Source organism: Alternaria ethzedia (genome assembly GCF_023757985.1).
Source record: "Alternaria ethzedia strain BMP 0044 chromosome Unknown scaffold_10, whole genome shotgun sequence".
NCBI classification, from domain to species: Eukaryota; Fungi; Ascomycota; class Dothideomycetes; order Pleosporales; family Pleosporaceae; genus Alternaria; species Alternaria ethzedia.
The window spans coordinates 965,030-982,585 of NW_026056203.1; the positions used below are offsets into that span (position 1 = coordinate 965,030).

Genomic DNA, 17,556 nt, shown 5'->3' on the forward strand with positions numbered 1-17,556 from the left:
GAGATGGCTCGGTGGTGGAGGTCCGAGGCCTGCGCCGCAACGCGAAGGATTTGGGCTGGGATGTTAGATATCACGTGCGCACCACCTCTTTCCAAAGTACGACATTGCGCGTATGCAGGTACTCGATATTCGCCACGCTGGTAACTGACTTCAATATTCTGCTGTAAGAACTTCCTCAGAGACTCCGCAAAGAACGAGACAGGAGCAAAATGAAGTAATATAAGTTGTTGATAATCCTGATCTCTTGTCAGGCTGTATGGCTACGCTAGCAGACCATAACTCCGTTCCATGCGCATTCATTTCCTTCGTGCATCATATCTTATGCCCATATCATCCCTGATCCTTAGTTCTTTTCTGGAGCAGGCTGTGCGCGTTCTTCTAGAACATCGCGCCTTCAGGTGGCTGTGGAAGCTTCTTGTTCTGAGGCAGCGCCATATACCTGGAACCAATTAGTACTGTGCCTTGTCATCCCATGATTGTGCTAACCTTCGAAGCTCTATCAATATGGTCTCCATGGTGAAATCGCGCTTCCACTGAGCCAGACATGGCAACTTGGACCCATCGACCTGGTATCGTCAGTATCCGTCAAGTATCTATGCCTCCGACTATCGCACCTTTCCATTCTGAGGGTTGACGCAGGGTAGGTTGATCTTGGTTGTGAACTTGATCTCCGGAGGAGTGTCGGGGTAGTCAGGGCCGCAGTGGATCGATACGCTGTAAATGCGGTTCTCGTGGACGCTCTGCGACGGGGTCAGTATGCAGATTGTGACGCGGAGAAAGGAGCGCATACGTGTGGTGGACCGAGAATGGTACCGTTCCAGTCGGACATCAGCAGGTCGTCGCCATTGTCAAGACCGTATGAACAGGCCTCTGTAAACTCTCAGCACCCTGTTACCCACGGCTATACCACAGATCTACCATACCGGCACCGAGACCCTTCTCGCCCTTCTCGAGCTCTTCCAGCAGGCGGAAGTTGCGCGGAACCTTAGCGCCCATAGTAGCGGTAGTTATGTGTGAAGGCTGAACAGAAGTGTGGCGCGTGAGGAAGTGGGATGGACCCCGCTATGCGATAGTGGTAGCTGTTGACGGTTGTGGACAGTTTTGAGTGAGCTTTGTAGCTAGTGTAGCTAGAGTGTAAGTTGCTGGCGGTATACTCGACTCAAGCGCAATTGTAAAGTTATGGGTGGCAGCAGGATGGATGTTTGTCTAAACATGTCCGTCGGGCCCGCTAGCGTCGATGGCTATGACGAGGCACCCGTGGACCAGGGTCTCACCTGGCACGCGTGAATCGCTTGGCCCGTCGCCCCAGACGCGACAACGTTGCCTTTAGCGATTCGACAGAACAACAACCGATACCCAACTCTCAAGTCACTCCTTTGCCTGAAAGCACCGTCCAGATGCTCCGGCTCGTACCAAAAGAATGACAGCTCAAATCTTGGCGGCTGAACTAGGCAACCTCATACAGGATGCAAAACGCAAGAATACCGAGCTACGCAATGCTGCAGAGACGGCCTTGAAGGACTTGAAGTCGCTTTCCAATACTTCAGAAGCCCAACTCTCGGCTGGTGAGATGCCTACTGTCACTTGATCTGCACGTGTTGACGGAATCAAGATCTCTCGCGACGACCACATTTCATCTCGCCCTTCTTGATTGCTTGCGGAACCCAAAATGCCAAGTTTGCATCTACTGGAATTTCATGTCTCCAAAGACTCAGCGTTTCGCGAGCATTGCCACGGGAACGGCTAACAGAAGTGCTTGAAGCGTTCAAGCAATCTGTACCATCAAGTAAAAGGACCGAGCAGGATGCTTCAGACGTAGCTAACGCTGCCAGGCCATGATATCCAGTTGAAGATACTGCAGGCGCTACCTTCACTGCTTCAGAACTATCCCGCGGAAATACGCAGCGAGTCATTATCCGCTGTTCTGCAAATATGTTCAAGTCTCCAAAATGCGAAGAACTTTGCTGTCAGCAACACGGCTGCAGCCACGTTGCAACAGCTGGTGATTGTCGTATTCGACAGAGTTGCGTCCGAAGATGGTATGATGCTGAGTCAAAGAACATATGTGTTGTAGGCTGACCAAATGCAAAGAGAAAGCCTTAGAGATCCCCACAGTGACCGAGGTGAAAGGTGATGATGGCCAAGTCTCAGTCAGACCAGCAGCGAACGATGCCTACAAGGTCCGTCATTTCCTTAAATGCCAATAGCTTTACTGACAAGTCTAGATGTTTACCGATCTCATCGCACTCATCGTTGGAGAGAAGCCAGTCTTCATGCGATTTGCTTCGCTGCCGCCAGCCTCGACGCTGGAGCTGATCGAAGCAATCTTGTCGAACCACAACAAAATTATGACGACGCATCCGGAACAGATTTACATTATGCGAACCCAGTTAATGCCGCTGATCATCCGCTCTCTATCCGATCGTTTGTCCTTTGCGGTGACTGTACGCATCATTCGGATACTACATCTGATCATTCGATATCATCTTGACACGCTTCCCTCCGAATGCGAGATTGCGCTCGGTCTTTTGAACCATATGCTCGATCCTGAGGCCTCTCAGGCATGGAAGAGAGTTCTTTGTCTCGAGGTGTTCCGCAGCATTTACGCCGATTCCAGACTTCTCCTAGCAATCTATGCCCTATTTGATGCAGAAAGCGGAAAGAAGAACATATTTGGAGATAACCTAGCGGCTTTCGTGCGCCTTGCGACTGAAAAGCCATCGGCGATTGGCTTAGGTCAGCAGTCAACAGCTGCCGCTGGTTTTGAAGAAGAGGTATCGGATCAAGCTGTCGCTGAAGCGGGCGCATTAGCTGGCGTCATAGGTGGTTCTGTGAGCGATACTAGCAACCATGTTCGTCCATCTGGCATCAGTATGCAATGGAGTTCTCTCAAAACTCCGTGCATCGAACACCTCGACAAAACCGACCCACCTGCATTACCCGAAACGTACATCTACAGTCTGGTGTTGACATGTATCACCAACATTTCTGAGAGTCTCGCAAAATTCGTTCTTCCTCTTACTGTACATCATGAGAGCAGAAGCCGGAAGAAAACCAAAGCCGAGGAAATGAATGAAGACGACACGGATGTCGCATCGCCAGATCGTAACACTCGGAAGCTTTCGAGGACTCATTCTTTCCGCAAAAAGACTATACCAGTCAATCCTCTGGATCTGACCGATCATCCGGCCTACTCATACGTGCAAACCTCGACCAACCTGGTCACGGAATGCTGGCCTGCAGTCCTTGCAACCTGCTCAACATTCCTTAATGCTACGCTTGATACGGACTATTACAGGGCTCTGATCCGAGCCATACAAAAGTTTACTCAGGTTGCCGGACTGCTCAGACTCTCAACGCCACGAGATGCATTCCTCACTACCATGGGTAAAGCAGCTGTCCCCTCGAACTTGCTGCTAGCCAACACTTCGTCTCCTACTAATGAGAAGTCTGGGATCTTCTCTAATGCGAGAGGGATGCTCAGCGTGGACAGCTTTGTGAGCCAAGCTTCCTCAATGTCCACCGACAAGAACAGGCGTCCTTCGCACGATGTTACAGCCCCCACGCTGGGCCCTCGCAACTTACTGTGTCTGCGAGCTCTACTCAATCTTGCAATTGCACTAGGACCAACGCTACAGTCAGCATGGTCTATCGTTTTTGAGACGTTGCAAGTAGCCGATCTGGTGATGGCGTTGTCGAGCCAGAACAGCAGTCGCGCTTCTGGATCTGGAAGCCGTGCGGACATGGATACCAATACAGAGAAATTAGAGGCAGAGACCTCAGCTGTCCAGAGTGCTGCGCGCAGGCTCTTTGAAAGTACAGTTGACTATCCTAATGAGTCCTTTTCCGAGGTATTACAAGCGCTTTGCTCACTGCTAAACGGGGTATCATCATCAGAGAGCGGACAAGGAACACCAATTACCTCCGGCCGTCCTCAGGTTTCACATCGGCGTCTCGGTAGCGCATCGGGAATCGGTCTCAATACAGATGCTAACTCTCGCGACTCGGCATTTGCGTTGAACAAGATTGGAGAGCTGGCGTCGTTGAACGAAAGCAGGTTGTCGCAATATGATCCCGCTAATAGTGGATGGGACATCCTGATTCGAGAGATTATACGCTACTCCACTGACAGTCGAAAAGCGACGCCTACAAGGCTGCTGGCAGCCGACATCTTAGCAAGGACAGTTCGGGAGATTGCTGAGCTCTCCATGTCCGACGACCAACGCGAAGAAATACAGGCTCGCATACTTGCTGCACTGCAAAAGCAGATTACCGACCTCCATCATTACGATGGGGTCAACAAAGACACGATCAGCGACACTGATATACGGGTACATCAAATAGCTCTAGAAGCACTCAAGAGCGTGATTGAGCAATGCGGCGAGTCCTTAGTTGCTGGCTGGACCTCTGTCATTGAGAGCTTGATGAGCGTTTTCACACAAAAACTGCCATCAGCGGAGGGAAACCCGAAAGACGCCGAGACCTCTGGAAACAGCCAAGCCACAAGTTCCACTACAGATGTCATATCAAGATCTCTAGCTCGATCGGCTTTTGCGACAGCCAATCTCGTCTGCTCGGATTTTATGACTGCTGTTCCTGATGCTTGCCTCTCAACGCTGTTAGAGCTCCTGCGCAGGTTCTGCTCCCAAAGGGAGGATTTGAACATGTCTCTTACCGTGAGTGATCTTTTTCAAATGCGTAATAAGCATCTAATTTGTTATAGGCGATCACCTTCTTTTGGAATGTGTCAGACTACTTACAGTCACGGACCGATCTCTCCTCATTGGTGGAGGTTGTTACTCAGACTAGTGGCAAAAACGACGTCGAAGATGTCGTAAGCACACGTTCACGAGAAGGAAAGACTGCGGCATTGTGGCTTCAAGTTCTGCTAAATCTCTCATTCATCACAACGGATGAACGCATCGAGGTGCGGCACTCTGCGATCCAAACTATACAGAGAATCTTCGAGAACTGTTCTGATCAGTTGTCATCGGATGTTTGGTTGCTTTGCCTTCGTACAATTCTGTTCGGTATGGTGGAGGCCAACTTGAACATCCAGAATGATGTTCGGATACAAACTTCACGCAAAGACGACCACAAGGAATGGGATGAGACTACAAAGGTGGTTCTTCAGACCCTGACCGTTCTCAATACTACCTACATGGAAAAGTTGGATACGTCTCAGCTTGGTGACGCATGGTCAGAGCTACTGGAACTCCTGAACCGCTACTTCGAATACCACTCGCATGCGCTAGGGGCTTCGGTGTTCGCCACAATGACTGGTGTTCTCTCCCACACCGAAACTGCTCAGGTATGGAGTACCGATCCCCTTTTCAAGACTGCTGCGGTATGGAGGAGTTACTTTTCGTCTTCAGACGCTTGGCAAGAGGTACACGAAGAGGACAACCAAGACGCTTTTGTCGCGTATGCAGAGGCTTTCAAAGCAATATACCGCCTCTCTGATCGGCTCCTTAACAAGGATCTGCCTTTGATGCTCGCGAACCTCGAAGCTTGCGTTGTCAACTCGGACGAAGTCGCTTACTCTTCGGATCTGGACACCATGACCACTCTCCAGAATCGAGTGATGGAATGCTTAAGGATGGTCAAAACGGAAGAAGATAACGACATTCCACCGTATCTGATCCGTATGTTGGGCCGGTTCATTACGCTGCCGTACACCTCCTTGGCTAAGTTCCCGGAAAAGCGCGGGCCAACCTTTGTCGCACTCTCAAAAGCCTCAATGACGCTGCTGCAAGACATCTTCGTCAAACATGTTGAGCTGAAAGAGATGTACACGACTGATGCACTGTCTTTCGCTTTTACCAGTCTGGCACAACCGATTGAAGAGAAGTACGTGTGGCAACGAGAGGGTCGAGCACCGACCTTATGGCAAAAAGCTACAACAACATCTACAGCTATACTTGAGTCGGTATTGTCACACGTCAACTCCAACCAGGAGATCTGGACCACTCTTGTTAATATTGCGCACTGCATCACGCGTGCACAGTCGTTGCCCAATGCCCCCGCCTCTCTAGAGAAGGACGAACAATTCGACATCGAATCTTTCGCTAAATTTCGCAGCCTAATTACCCTACCACTAGGCTCGACTTCTCTCCCACATAGTCTACGGCAAAGCTATGCGTGCAATCTCTTCAGCACATCTCTGATACACAGTCCTCTATCCGGAGAGTTACCCGACATTGGCACCTCTCCACTCGAGGAGCTTTACAAAACACGATTAGGGCAAACTGCCGAGCTGAACTACACCTGGCGACCAGACATGAGCTATGTCTGTCTTTCCGAGCTCTTCAATCTCGTCGCTGTGAGCGACAGTAGTCGCGAACGTATCTGGCTGGCCAAAGCAGCAGCCCCATACCTCATCTTGAGATGCGCACTTCCCCTCAAGACGTATATCGCAGATCAGCCTCTTCGCGGTCGCATGCCTGCGCCAGAGTCGCAGAGACGCGAGCTGCTATTTGTATTGGAGCAACTGGAACAGTTGGAGAGCGAGCCGCAGGCTATACCTGATGCCCCGGGTGTTAGGTCACAACATAGGAGACATTTGCATAGGTTATACCCGTTGCTTCTCAAAGCGACGAGGGTAGCTAGGCAGGATGCTGAAGTGTTTGAACACTTGGCGCAGCTGACTGATCTGGTTGGAGAGGAGTTTGGGCTAGACGATGAGTGAGAGGCAGATTAAGCCATGAAATGAGCATTTCTCCCTTTTTTGAAAGCTACTATGCACATGCGATGACCTGAATGTCCTAATCATATCGTGAATCTTATCTTCAATAGGTAATGGCTCAAAGTAAACCCTGAGAAGAACGAGGGCCTTCGTACTTCGTATAGCGGCTCGGGCTGAGCGGATCTCCAGGGCTTCCATCCCCGCAAAAGCACAGACATCGGAGACATCTATCAGCTCCACACATTAACTTCTTGTCGCGGAACACTCGCGCGCAGGCGGAATTAACCATGAGCGCCGCATCGCCAGCAGACAGGAACAATGCGAGCGATACCATGAGTCCGCCAAATGAATCCGGCAGTAGCGCAAAGCGGAAACACGAGAATGGCACGCCCGTCCAGCGCGCGAAGCGTAAGTAATCCCGTCGTGCATGAAATGGCATGCGACCCGACACTGACTCTGTCTACCCGTCTCAGGCAACAGGTATATCAGCATCGCGTGTAATGAGTGCAAAAGGAGGAAGATCAAGTGCAATGGCGAGACGCCATGTCAGCGCTGCGGGAATCTCAACCTGGAGTGCGCCTATGCTCCCAACTGCTGCAACTCGTTCAAAGATAGCGACGAGTTCAAGCAAATGTCGACGCATATAACTTCCCTCCAGCAGCAAGTGGACGACCTATTCCAGAACCTCAGCGCGCTCCGGGCCCAGGTCGACGTACAGAGCAACGGCTCAATCGGCACACCCTTCAATCCAGACTACCAGCAGACGCCTATGCTGCCTCCCCCCTCCGCCCGCTCACGATCGAAATCCTTCAGCAAGCACCCCCGCTTCCACGGCCCGACGTCGAACGCATTCAATGTAGGAGTGGCGAGGTCGAGCCTGAAGACCATGGGCATAAACGCTGGCGAGGAAGGCGAAGACGACGGCATCTTGACCCGCGACGCGACACCCAGGGCCTCGCCTCCCATACCCAACGCTATGATGCCGAAGCGCGCCCTACACGCGGATAAAGACCCCATATGGTCCATCTCGAAGCACGAGGCTATCCGCTTGGTGCATGTATGGCACGAGGAGATGGGTATCATGTACCCTATTCTGGAAGTCGATAGACTGCAGCGCTATGCCGAGATGCTGTTTACCTTTGTGGAAGCAGCGGCCAGGTCGGGTTTGATGCAAGGCGCTCTTCCTGGGTCGGACGCAATGGTAGACGATCAGATCAGCGTGTTGAAGCTCGTTCTCGCTATAACCCTGGTTCTTGAAGGTGGTGGGAAGGATCCGCTCGGCGAGAGGCTCTTCGAGAACGTGCATAAGATCGTTGACAAGGCCTTGTCTGAGCCTGTTAGCCTCCATGGAATCAACTTGTTGGTGCTGACAGTAAGTAGTACATTTGGGTGTAACTGGACTCTGCTTACAGACCTAGGCTATGTATCACTTCACTCGGGACGACGAAGCCATGGCATGGCGAGTGATTGGCCTGGCGGCACGACACTGTCTGGAGTTGGGTTTACATCGTCGAGACACTTATGTGGCTCTCTTCCCTGATCCTGAAGAGCAAGCGGCGGCGATCCGGACTTTCTGGACTATCTACGTGCTGGACCGTCGGTGGAGCTTCGGCACTGGCATGCCTTTTGCTCTGCAAGACGCGGATATTGACACTAACGTTCCGAAGCCGGACATATCGACGCACGAGTCCACGCCGTATCTCAACGCTATGATCCAATACTCTGTCATCGGTTCGAAAGTGTGGAAGTCTGTCGCCGATGTAGGACACCAGGATAAGATCAACAAGGACGATATCTCTTTTCTTGACTTCCAGGTTCTGAACTGGCACCGTAGCATACCGGAAACGCTGAAGTTTGTTCATCCAGACAGCGGTAGACAGGTTGACCCTCCTGCACGGGTCATCCATCGTCTGCAGGTCGTGCTCTACCTGCGAGCCAACCAGATGCGGATTCTCATTTACCGTCCAGTATTACATACCGCAACTACCATCATGGAGAACCTTGACTTTGCGCACGTCGTAGTCAAGGTCGCCAAAGACACCATCCGCATACTGACATATATCAACCAAACTTCGGACATTTACAGAAGCCAGCAGACCATGTTCAACTACTTCCTGATATCGGCGCTGGCGGTACTCTTCCTAGCTGTAGCTCACGCGCCGGCCGAATTCAGCCAGCAGTCTCGCGACGAGTTCTACATGGCTCTTGAGCTCGTCCGTGGCTTATCGTCAAACTCATACGTCTCGAAACGCTTGTGGAGAACGATCAAGACGATCAAGGAAGTTGGGCCCCGTCTCGGACTTGTCATACGCAACGATGACACTCACGATGCGCACTCTTCCGCCGCTGTCGCAATGGCGGGCCTTGCAGGGCACTCGATGGATGATCTTGCCCTGTTCTCGAATGGCCGTAATGGGCCTAACCTCGACACACCGCATGGGATGGCTAGCGATTTGACGACGTTGTTTGAGGCTGCTGGGGGCATCTTCAACCTCAACGGCTTTGGAGGAGCAGGAAGTGAGCTGCCCAACTCAAATGGAGAGTTTGTGAACGGTTTCTCACATGAGAATGACGAGCTGGCGAGGATACTAAGGGACTTGTTTTGATGCCCGGGTATAGCTACTGGGCTACCATTTTTCTGATATATCATGGACACTTACGTCGCTCTTGTAATACTCACTACGTACTTGAAATAATATTCTGTAGGTATCAGTACATTCGTGATTCCTCTGCACTATACCTAGCACCTGCAAGTTCGCAGGGCCTGGCTAGATCACGTGGTACCCAATCGCTAAGCTCGGGCAACCTGCGATCTTCACCTGCCAAAACACAGCTTCAAACATACACCTGCGACGCCTGACGATCGGCCGTAGTGATAGAGAGGCAAATTCGGCGCAAAGAAACTCTAACGCCCTCCCATCAGGCTCTGCGCTCGCTCGACCCCTCCCCCACCGGCCTCACCTGGACTACGTCTCTCGCCGAGCCCTTCCCTGTCCGCTACCCCAACGCCAACTCACATGCGATAACAAGGCTGCAAGTGCAGCTTCACAAAAGAAATATATCCTAACACTCAACCGTGCTCTCCTCCCCGGCACCCTTCGCTTCTGTCTCGATCGCGAACCATTACCCCCACATTCGCATTTTCGAACCCCTCGCCCTTCGCATCCACGCACGCATTGCGGCTGCGCGTCATAACCTGAGCCGCGTATAGACAGCGGCCCCGACGCCCTTACACTCAAGACAGCATGTCGTCCTCTTCGCAGGTGACCGAGTCGTGGATCGCGTCCTTCTGCGGGCTCTTGGGTCACGAGTACTTCGCCGAGGTGTCAGAAGACTTCATCGAGGATGATTTCAACCTGACGGGCCTGCAATCGCAGGTGCCCATGTACAAGGAAGCTCTGGAGATGATACTGGACGTGGAGCCGGAGGACGACGAGGACGAGGAAGACGAGGAGGAAGAAGAGGATGAGGAAGACGAGATACTGGGCGATGAGCGAGCACCGGGCTACCGACGGGCTGGCGACCGAAGACATCTCCGCATAGCCTCTGATCTTAGTGTGATAGAGAGCTCCGCCGAGCTGCTCTACGGCCTCATACATCAGCGCTACATCACCTCGCGACCAGGCATACAGCAGATGGCTGAAAAGTACGAGCTCCAGCACTTTGGCACCTGCCCGCGCGTAAACTGCAACTCGTGCAAAGTCCTGCCAGTCGGGCTCAACGACAGCCCGGGCCACGAGACAGTCAAGCTGTTCTGCCCTTCCTGCCTAGACGTATATACCCCGCCCAACTCGCGCTTCCAGACCGTCGACGGAGCTTTCTTCGGCACCACCTTCCCCTCGCTCTTCTTCATGACCTTTACGGACCTCGACATTGGCGGCGGGCTGCGCAACAACGCGTCAAACACAGTCGATGCCCTGCAACAATTACAATCGCAAAGTACCGACGGCAAGTCGCGGAATACCACACCCTCCAACGTCACCTCGATCAACGGCGTCGCACCGCACAACCTCGCCCCCGGCCTCGGCACAGGCAGCATCTACGAACCGCGCATCTACGGCTTCCGCGTCAGCGAGCGCGCACGATCAGGGCCGCGGATGAAATGGTTACGGATGCGGCCCACGGACGTCACCGAGCTCGACGAGACGAGAAGATACTGGGAAGAACATGACGAGGACGCAGACCGGCCCGACGACGACGACCTCAACATGGTCGACGTAGCAGAAGGCGGCAAGGGCGCGCCAGTAGACCGAAGAAAGAAGGCAATCCGCACACGACGACGGCCGACAAACGGCTCAAACGCCGGAGGGGGCAGCCCAATGGACACAAACGGTGTCGGCGCAGCGGCGGGCTAGATGTCCGAGCCGCGCTGTGTCAATCGTGACCCCCTGCGTGCCGTGATGAGACATGGTGAATGGTACGAAGAGGGCTGATGCCCAGACGGCGGGGAAACACATACAAATACACATTACTATGGCTTTTGCAGCCCCCCGCGAAATGAGAAAAAGGGCGCGAGTCAAAATGGAGAGGGGGGGGCATCATGTGCAACTTGAGTTTGGCTTAGTCTCAAAGAACGTCCCTCTTTCTTTCTCTCTTTCTTCATCGTCACTAGTTTCACGCTTTTCACACTACAAAGGAAAGGAGCATCGTGGGTTTGGGACTCTTGCGTCGAGGTTAGTTTTTTCTTCTTGTTCAAGTATTGTTCAGAGACGTATGAGAATGGTGGAGTGGGGGGTTTATAGCAGATTCTTGGTATGTGAGTCGATGAGCTTGGATGCCGAAATGAGAATCTTTAAGAGTTTACCTGTTCGTGGTTCTTGGTTTTTGATGTGCGGAGTTGGTGCTGTGGGTGATGCTTAGACGAGCATGGAAAAGCTATTGCTGGTAATTTTGGGCATGCCATTGGGGAGTACTATGCGCTGTTGATCGCACATGACATGCTTATACGATGCTCACAACTGTCACCAGGGTCAACGCGGAACATAGTCATTAACAGCATATTCAGCATCTACACAAGCAGAGCTATTACCGTCTACCCTCAAGTCATAGCTAAGACTACCCATCCTCACCAATCCAATTCAATCCAATCATTTACATCATCCATCCATACCCTCCTTAAATACATACATACACATACACAGCATGTCAAACCGACGTGCACAGAACGAAAATTGGTATAGAGCGATTAACAAGTGAAAACGCAAGGCAACAACAAAGGCTTTATGCGCGATGAGCCCATTCCGCGAGCTGATTCGCCGAATCAACAGAGTCTTGATTCTTCTCGTGGTGGCTCGTCATGGCCATGCCTGCGCCGTGGCCTTCGAGGGAATGCGTCGACATGCCTTCGTCGATGATGTCGTCGTCGGGGATCTTGACTTCGCGCGTGAGCTCGACGTAGTCGTACTGCGTATACGTTAGTTTCGCAATTCTTCAAATGATGTTGTTTTGTTTAGGACATGAACTTACAGCGAACTCGCCAATCTCGACGTCGTCGATACCGGCGGCTTCTTCTTCTTCAGTTGCACGCAGTCTGAAGGCGGGGATGAAACGGCCGATGAAGTCGAGGGCGCCGAGAATGAGGCAGGTGCCTAGGAAGGAGTAGGCGCCGCCGGTGAAAGAGTCGGCGAGTTGGTAGCCGAGTTGGATCCAGTGGTGGTTGAGCCATCCGCCGTCGATGACGGTGTATCCATCAAGATGCGCTATGTAGTCACTATGTGGTTGTTAGTCATGGAATATATCGAGACTGACAGCGTGTATGACTTACGCAGCGAAGAAGGCAGTAAGGATGTTTCCAATGAAACCACCAACGCCGTGAACCGCAAAGATGTCGAGGGCGTCATCGCAGCGCAGGAAGTACTTGAGCTTAGTCGCGTAGTTGCAAGCGACACCACCGCATACACCGAACACCACCGCAGCCCAGGCTGGAACGTATCCGGAACCAGGAGTGATGCAGACGAGACCAGCGATAACACCAGAGCAGAAGCCAACAGTTGACCACTTGCGTTCGAGACGGTAGTCAACTAGGCACCATGTGATACCCCCGACACAAGCAGCAAGGTTGGTGCATACAGCGGCCATAACAGCGCGAAGGTTAGCGGACAGCGCAGAACCAGCGTTGAAACCGAACCAGCCCACCCAGAGGAACACGGTGCCGATAACAATGTGCGTGACATTATGGGGACGGTAGTTGAGCTCCTGGGTACCGTGACCGCTTCGCTTTCCGAGCATGTACGAGTAGGCGAGGGCAGCACATCCGGAAGCGATATGAACGGGAGTTCCGCCGGCAAAGTCCAAGCCACCCATCTGGAAGACCCATCCGGATGGGTTCCAGGTCCAGCACGCAATCGGGTCGTAGATAATCGTCGTCCAGACAAACATGTAGATGATGCAAGGTAGCATGCGTCCTCGCTCGGCCACGGCTCCAACCGCAAGTGCAACACTGCATATTAAGTTAGCTTGGACTCCATGGTTTCAACATGCGGTGAACATACGTGATGGCAGCGAACATGCCCTGGTAGACACAGAACATGAGATCGGGAATCCGCGGGCTTCCCACCGAAGGCGCACCCAACACATTCATCAAACCGAAGTTATCCAGCGCGCCGATGTACTTGCCAGCCTTGTGCGAAAAGGCTAGAGAGTAACCCCAGAAGAACCATTGAAAAGAAACGACCGCGGTCGCCATGACAGACAGCCATAGTAGCGATAGCGCCGACTTTCTTCGCGCCAATCCGGAGTAAAAGAATCTGCAATTCTGTTAGACCCGTATACATGATAATGCATGTGCAGGGAAAAATGGTTTACTGACCCTACACCCGGTATCATGAGAAGCACGAGGGCGGTTGATGTGATCATCCAAGCGATGTCGCCGGGCTAGAAACATGGCAGGTTAGCCCCGCGTTACTCCAAAACCTTAACAAGTTCCCGTAGCCAGAATAACTCACGTTGTAGAACACATTGAGATTGTATAACCTCGAGTCGCCGCCCGTGGCATCTGTGGTATTACCAAACGGCTCCAGAGGGAGTGTGGGGTCCAATCCCGAAGATACTGGATCCATGATGCCGTGTGTTCCCGGGTCCTCGTCGCTCTTTGCGATTTAAATGTTTCCCGTATTGAATCCAGGTATGTATATGTGGTATGCGCAGTCTGTGACGAAAATCCGAAAAGACGTAGGAGGGATCGATATAAACTCCAGAAGATAGGTTCGTGAAGAAGGGAAGGGATGATGCGCGTGCGCAAGCAAAGTGAGGATTGGACGATCGCTACACGATCAGGGATCTCCAAGACTGCAGTTGACCCTTGGCGTCCGCCCCAGTATATGCGTAGCTCGAACAAGCCAAAAAGTAAAGGTGTCGCCGCTGGGAGGAGGAACGCGCAAACAAAAGTTGCATGTGCAAACGGTGCTAAATATGTGTTATAGGCGAGAGTGGCTTGGGTGGTGGACACGCTCACGACCGACAATCAATGGAACCGAGGGGTCAGTGGTGGACTATATGGGTATGCGTAAGAAAGCAGAGAGCATCCAAGCTTCAGTTGGCTTCCGTCCACAGTGGAATAGGCAATGCCGCTTTGATAATCTCCCAGCAAACCGGCATGAACATCCCCCTCTCTCCCGAATGCACAAACGCCACGGGCGGTGGGGTGTCTGATAGCTGCTGTTGACGGGTGGGCACTGGGATGGGCAATGGCCGCCCCAAGTCAGGCCCTGTCAGCCAATGTCCGACTACGGGTGCGTCGCTAAGCCAAAATGCAGAACTGCAGGGTGCCGCCCACACTTGGGACGGGGCGGAAACGACGGAGGCCCTTGAGAGGCGCTGGGCCTGTTGCGGCTGTCGAACCACACGTGTGGGATGACCTCAGGGCTGTGTGTGATCGATTGCCGCAAGGCCTGGATGCGATCATTTGGTTCCACCACCCTGTGGAGCAGCTTGCGGTGATCTTGTGCCACGGTTTGTATCTCTTTTCTTGGATCGACATGGGATGCACTTGTTCGCTTCATCTTGTCAGACTTACCGATTCCTGGGGTCACATCAGGCAATGCGTTAACTGAGCCCCCTCTGCACAGTTCGTTCGCTATCAGCGCAATGATTCGAAAACATTGTTCAGAGCTTGGGAGAGCTGTTGATGCAAGGGTAGTGATAACGTGAGGGCGGCTGATAGGCTGCGTTCGTGCTTGGAGTTTAGAAACAAGTCCAGGCCATCCCTGGCCTGACATCTTCCGGGGCTGGGCGAGTCTCCTTTCGGTAAGGTGCGCAATTAGCGTAGATATGGCGATCAGAGACTCCATGCAGCATGTCGTTCCCGAGTACGGGATAAGGGATATTGGTGTCTTGAGCTTACGGTTTGTGGTGTGATCACTCTGTTAGAGTTTACAAGTAGTTCATTCCCAAGTGTTTCAGACTTCAGTCTCTCTGGCTGCCGTCGGAAATGGCCTAGGAATCCCTTATCTCCCCCGTTCTCTCAATCCCACGCCCAGGCCTGCCGGCGACGCTACCCACATCCCGCGACTCCCTCCGCAGCCGCCTCCAACATCCATCAGATGCAACATGCAGGTCCAACGGGGATCCTCACCCCTGGCGTCATCTCACCATAATCATGTCCAAGTCTAGAATAGCATCACACCATGCTGCTGCATTCGTTGTTCGCCTCGTCTACCGCAATCGTCTTGCCTGCATTGAACCATCTTGCTTTTACCTGCGCCATGCGCCGCTATCCCTGAGATTCACCGATAACTGTCGCGGCTGGGTGCAGGCGACGATGATGCTCAGCCTGAATTACGGACCCTGTCACTGCCCTATCTGTGCATTTGGCAATGAGTATTCATATATGGCAGTTGGTAGGGTGCGATATGGCTGCAAAGTACCGAGATCACGGCTATTGGTACGTGAGCGACAGGGACAATGAGCTGAGACTGTTGAGACGTGGGTACAAGGCTTCCAATTGATCTCGTCTGGAAGGTTCTTGAGTTTTCATTTGAGGAACTTCTCTAGGCATTATCACGGAGATGTTTCCGTCTCTTGGGCTTGATTGTGCTGCCAACTAATTGCACCGAGTCTTTCGGATGCCAAATGATCCTCCAATGCTACGGGCTCGGCCGACGCTTTGGCAGGTGAGTAATCAGCAGAACTAATACCGCACGCATGGCTGTTGAAACGTCCGTGTCAACGGCAAAAGGATCATGCCGCCGTGAACTGAACACTGCGTTGAGAGATCTCCCCACATAGAATTGCAAGCGCGTGTGGTATCATAGAGCCACTTGCGTAGGCGAGGCTTCGGAGAACAAAGTATGCTGGCACGGTTTCCGATTCGAAGGGGAAGGCTGTCGTACAGCCGTCCTAGTGGCTCAATACGCCTACCGTCAAAGTCTCCACATTCCCCATAAACGTGGGCAAATTTGCGTCTTTCGGTGGAACTAGCCTACGCCACGGGCCGGGGAGTGTAGCAGATATGCATACACGTCCGAGAAAGGTGTAACGCGGTAATCATGGGATCTGGTGGGATGGATTCCAGATCCGAGATCAGTATCTCAACCATGGAGTGGAGTACCAGATCCTACAGGAGTGTTTGCCCCTGGTGTTGCAGAATCCGTCCCGGCCTTCTTCTTCTTTTTCTTTTTGCGTGGTATCAATGCCGGCGGGTTCATGACAGCACTGCGCAGCGATAGATAGGAGCCGCACGTCAGGCACAGGTTATCAGGAAGATCCGGGTTGCAGAAGACTGACGGAGGTTAGCACTGTGTTGAGTGGGATGGCATGTTCGATTTGGCTTACTGCTTAAGCACACACTGCAGACAAAACCGATGTCAACAACCCTCCTATGGCAGAAACACGCCGCACGGAAATCGACACCGCCGGCGCTAGGGACTATGAGGCTTGTCCGCGCTGTTACATCTGGTAAGAATGCCATCATCAGATATTGTAGCAGGCCCTCTGGGCGATCCGGCTTCATGTATACACCTCCAGTCGCATCGCTTGCTTGCTGCAGTAGCACAGTGTCGCCAGCCAATTTCAAGATATCTATAGGTATTCGCTTTCTTTGTGCGGCAAAGATGGAGTTCATGACGGGTATGTACTGGTTGGCAAGGTCGCCGGATACGGATACGATGAGGATGCGAGATGTGAGGGGCACGCGGTCGACGTGCGTGTTTTCCGAGTCGGCGAGTGCCGCGAGAGATGTGCTCTCGGCGGAGGCGGCCGTGGGAGCATGCAGGATCGTCTGCTTATTGATATGGGTAAGGGCCATTGAGAGGGCACCGCCGATGAGCGTGGTTGGTGTTGCTTCCAGATGGCTCTCTTTCGTCTCGTTGAGTAGTTTGGCAAAGTTGCGTAGGATAGCACTTTCTACAACTGCGAATGGCCGGTATTTGTTCGCACTCTCTGCCATGTGGCCTTCCTTGTCCTTTCCATGTCCATTCGTTTGCGCATGCCCATTTGTATGCCCACCCCGTAGTTGAGGCTGCGGCTCTGCAGGAGTCGGATAGAGAAACGTCGTCTTGTGCGAATGTGAAGCTATGACGGCAACTTCATTGGCGTTTCCCGAGGCCAAGTGCGCGTTGATGAAGACGAGGATGTTGGCTAGGGCGGCCGAGAGTGAGAGCGTCGAGGATAGATGCGCCCACGCATGCGGGTTGGTATCGAGCACGATCGCAAGCAAGGACGGCGGAGGGGCTGGAAAGGATTAGTCATGTCCGTATTAGCTGAGGTATTCCAGCAGCATGCCTTCGTCTGTCTTGACGTGACGGTCGGAACCGTCGATGGTATTCATTGCACTGGAACGTCCTTCTCTGCGCAGATTCGAGGTGACAACTTCCTATTCAAGGACAGTACATGGTTCAGGAAGGCGAACAAATCTTCCTCAAAAGGTCCAACTC

At 52.7% G+C, this 17,556-nt stretch overlaps 6 protein-coding genes across 6 annotated transcripts; 3 read left to right on the forward strand and 3 right to left on the reverse strand.

Moving 5' to 3' along the window:
* Positions 1–378: 378 nt before the first annotated feature.
* Positions 379–996, reverse strand: SPM2 (Ubiquitin-conjugating enzyme spm2; the record flags this gene model as incomplete). The annotated part of the gene is made up of 5 exons (XM_049376838.1): positions 379–439; positions 487–566; positions 615–740; positions 791–870; positions 924–996. The coding sequence occupies 5 exons, from the start codon at positions 994–996 to the stop codon at positions 379–381; spliced, it is 420 nt and encodes a 139-aa protein (XP_049233694.1).
* Positions 997–1,420: 424 nt separating this feature from the next.
* On the forward strand, positions 1,421–6,688 carry J4E87_005223 (uncharacterized protein; the record flags this gene model as incomplete). The annotated part of the gene is made up of 5 exons (XM_049376839.1): positions 1,421–1,565; positions 1,833–2,039; positions 2,092–2,180; positions 2,226–4,676; positions 4,724–6,688. 5 exons carry the CDS (start codon positions 1,421–1,423, stop codon positions 6,686–6,688), a joined length of 4,857 nt encoding a protein of 1,618 aa, XP_049233695.1.
* A 284-nt stretch (positions 6,689–6,972) lies between these two features.
* J4E87_005224 (uncharacterized protein) lies at positions 6,973–9,291 on the forward strand (the record flags this gene model as incomplete). Its single annotated transcript, XM_049376840.1, has 3 exons — positions 6,973–7,093; positions 7,159–8,057; positions 8,104–9,291. The coding sequence occupies 3 exons, from the start codon at positions 6,973–6,975 to the stop codon at positions 9,289–9,291; spliced, it is 2,208 nt and encodes a 735-aa protein (XP_049233696.1).
* A 639-nt stretch (positions 9,292–9,930) lies between these two features.
* Positions 9,931–11,040, forward strand: CKB1 (casein kinase 2 regulatory subunit; the record flags this gene model as incomplete). Its single annotated transcript, XM_049376841.1, has 1 exon — positions 9,931–11,040. One exon carries the CDS (start codon positions 9,931–9,933, stop codon positions 11,038–11,040), a length of 1,110 nt encoding a protein of 369 aa, XP_049233697.1.
* Positions 11,041–11,905: 865 nt separating this feature from the next.
* On the reverse strand, positions 11,906–13,743 carry AMT1 (ammonium transporter Amt1; the record flags this gene model as incomplete). The annotated part of the gene is made up of 6 exons (XM_049376842.1): positions 11,906–12,088; positions 12,152–12,395; positions 12,450–13,124; positions 13,177–13,431; positions 13,494–13,558; positions 13,630–13,743. 6 exons carry the CDS (start codon positions 13,741–13,743, stop codon positions 11,906–11,908), a joined length of 1,536 nt encoding a protein of 511 aa, XP_049233698.1.
* Positions 13,744–16,212: 2,469 nt separating this feature from the next.
* Positions 16,213–17,450, reverse strand: J4E87_005227 (uncharacterized protein; the record flags this gene model as incomplete). The annotated part of the gene is made up of 3 exons (XM_049376843.1): positions 16,213–16,403; positions 16,457–17,353; positions 17,405–17,450. 3 exons carry the CDS (start codon positions 17,448–17,450, stop codon positions 16,213–16,215), a joined length of 1,134 nt encoding a protein of 377 aa, XP_049233699.1.
* Positions 17,451–17,556: the final 106 nt, after the last annotated feature.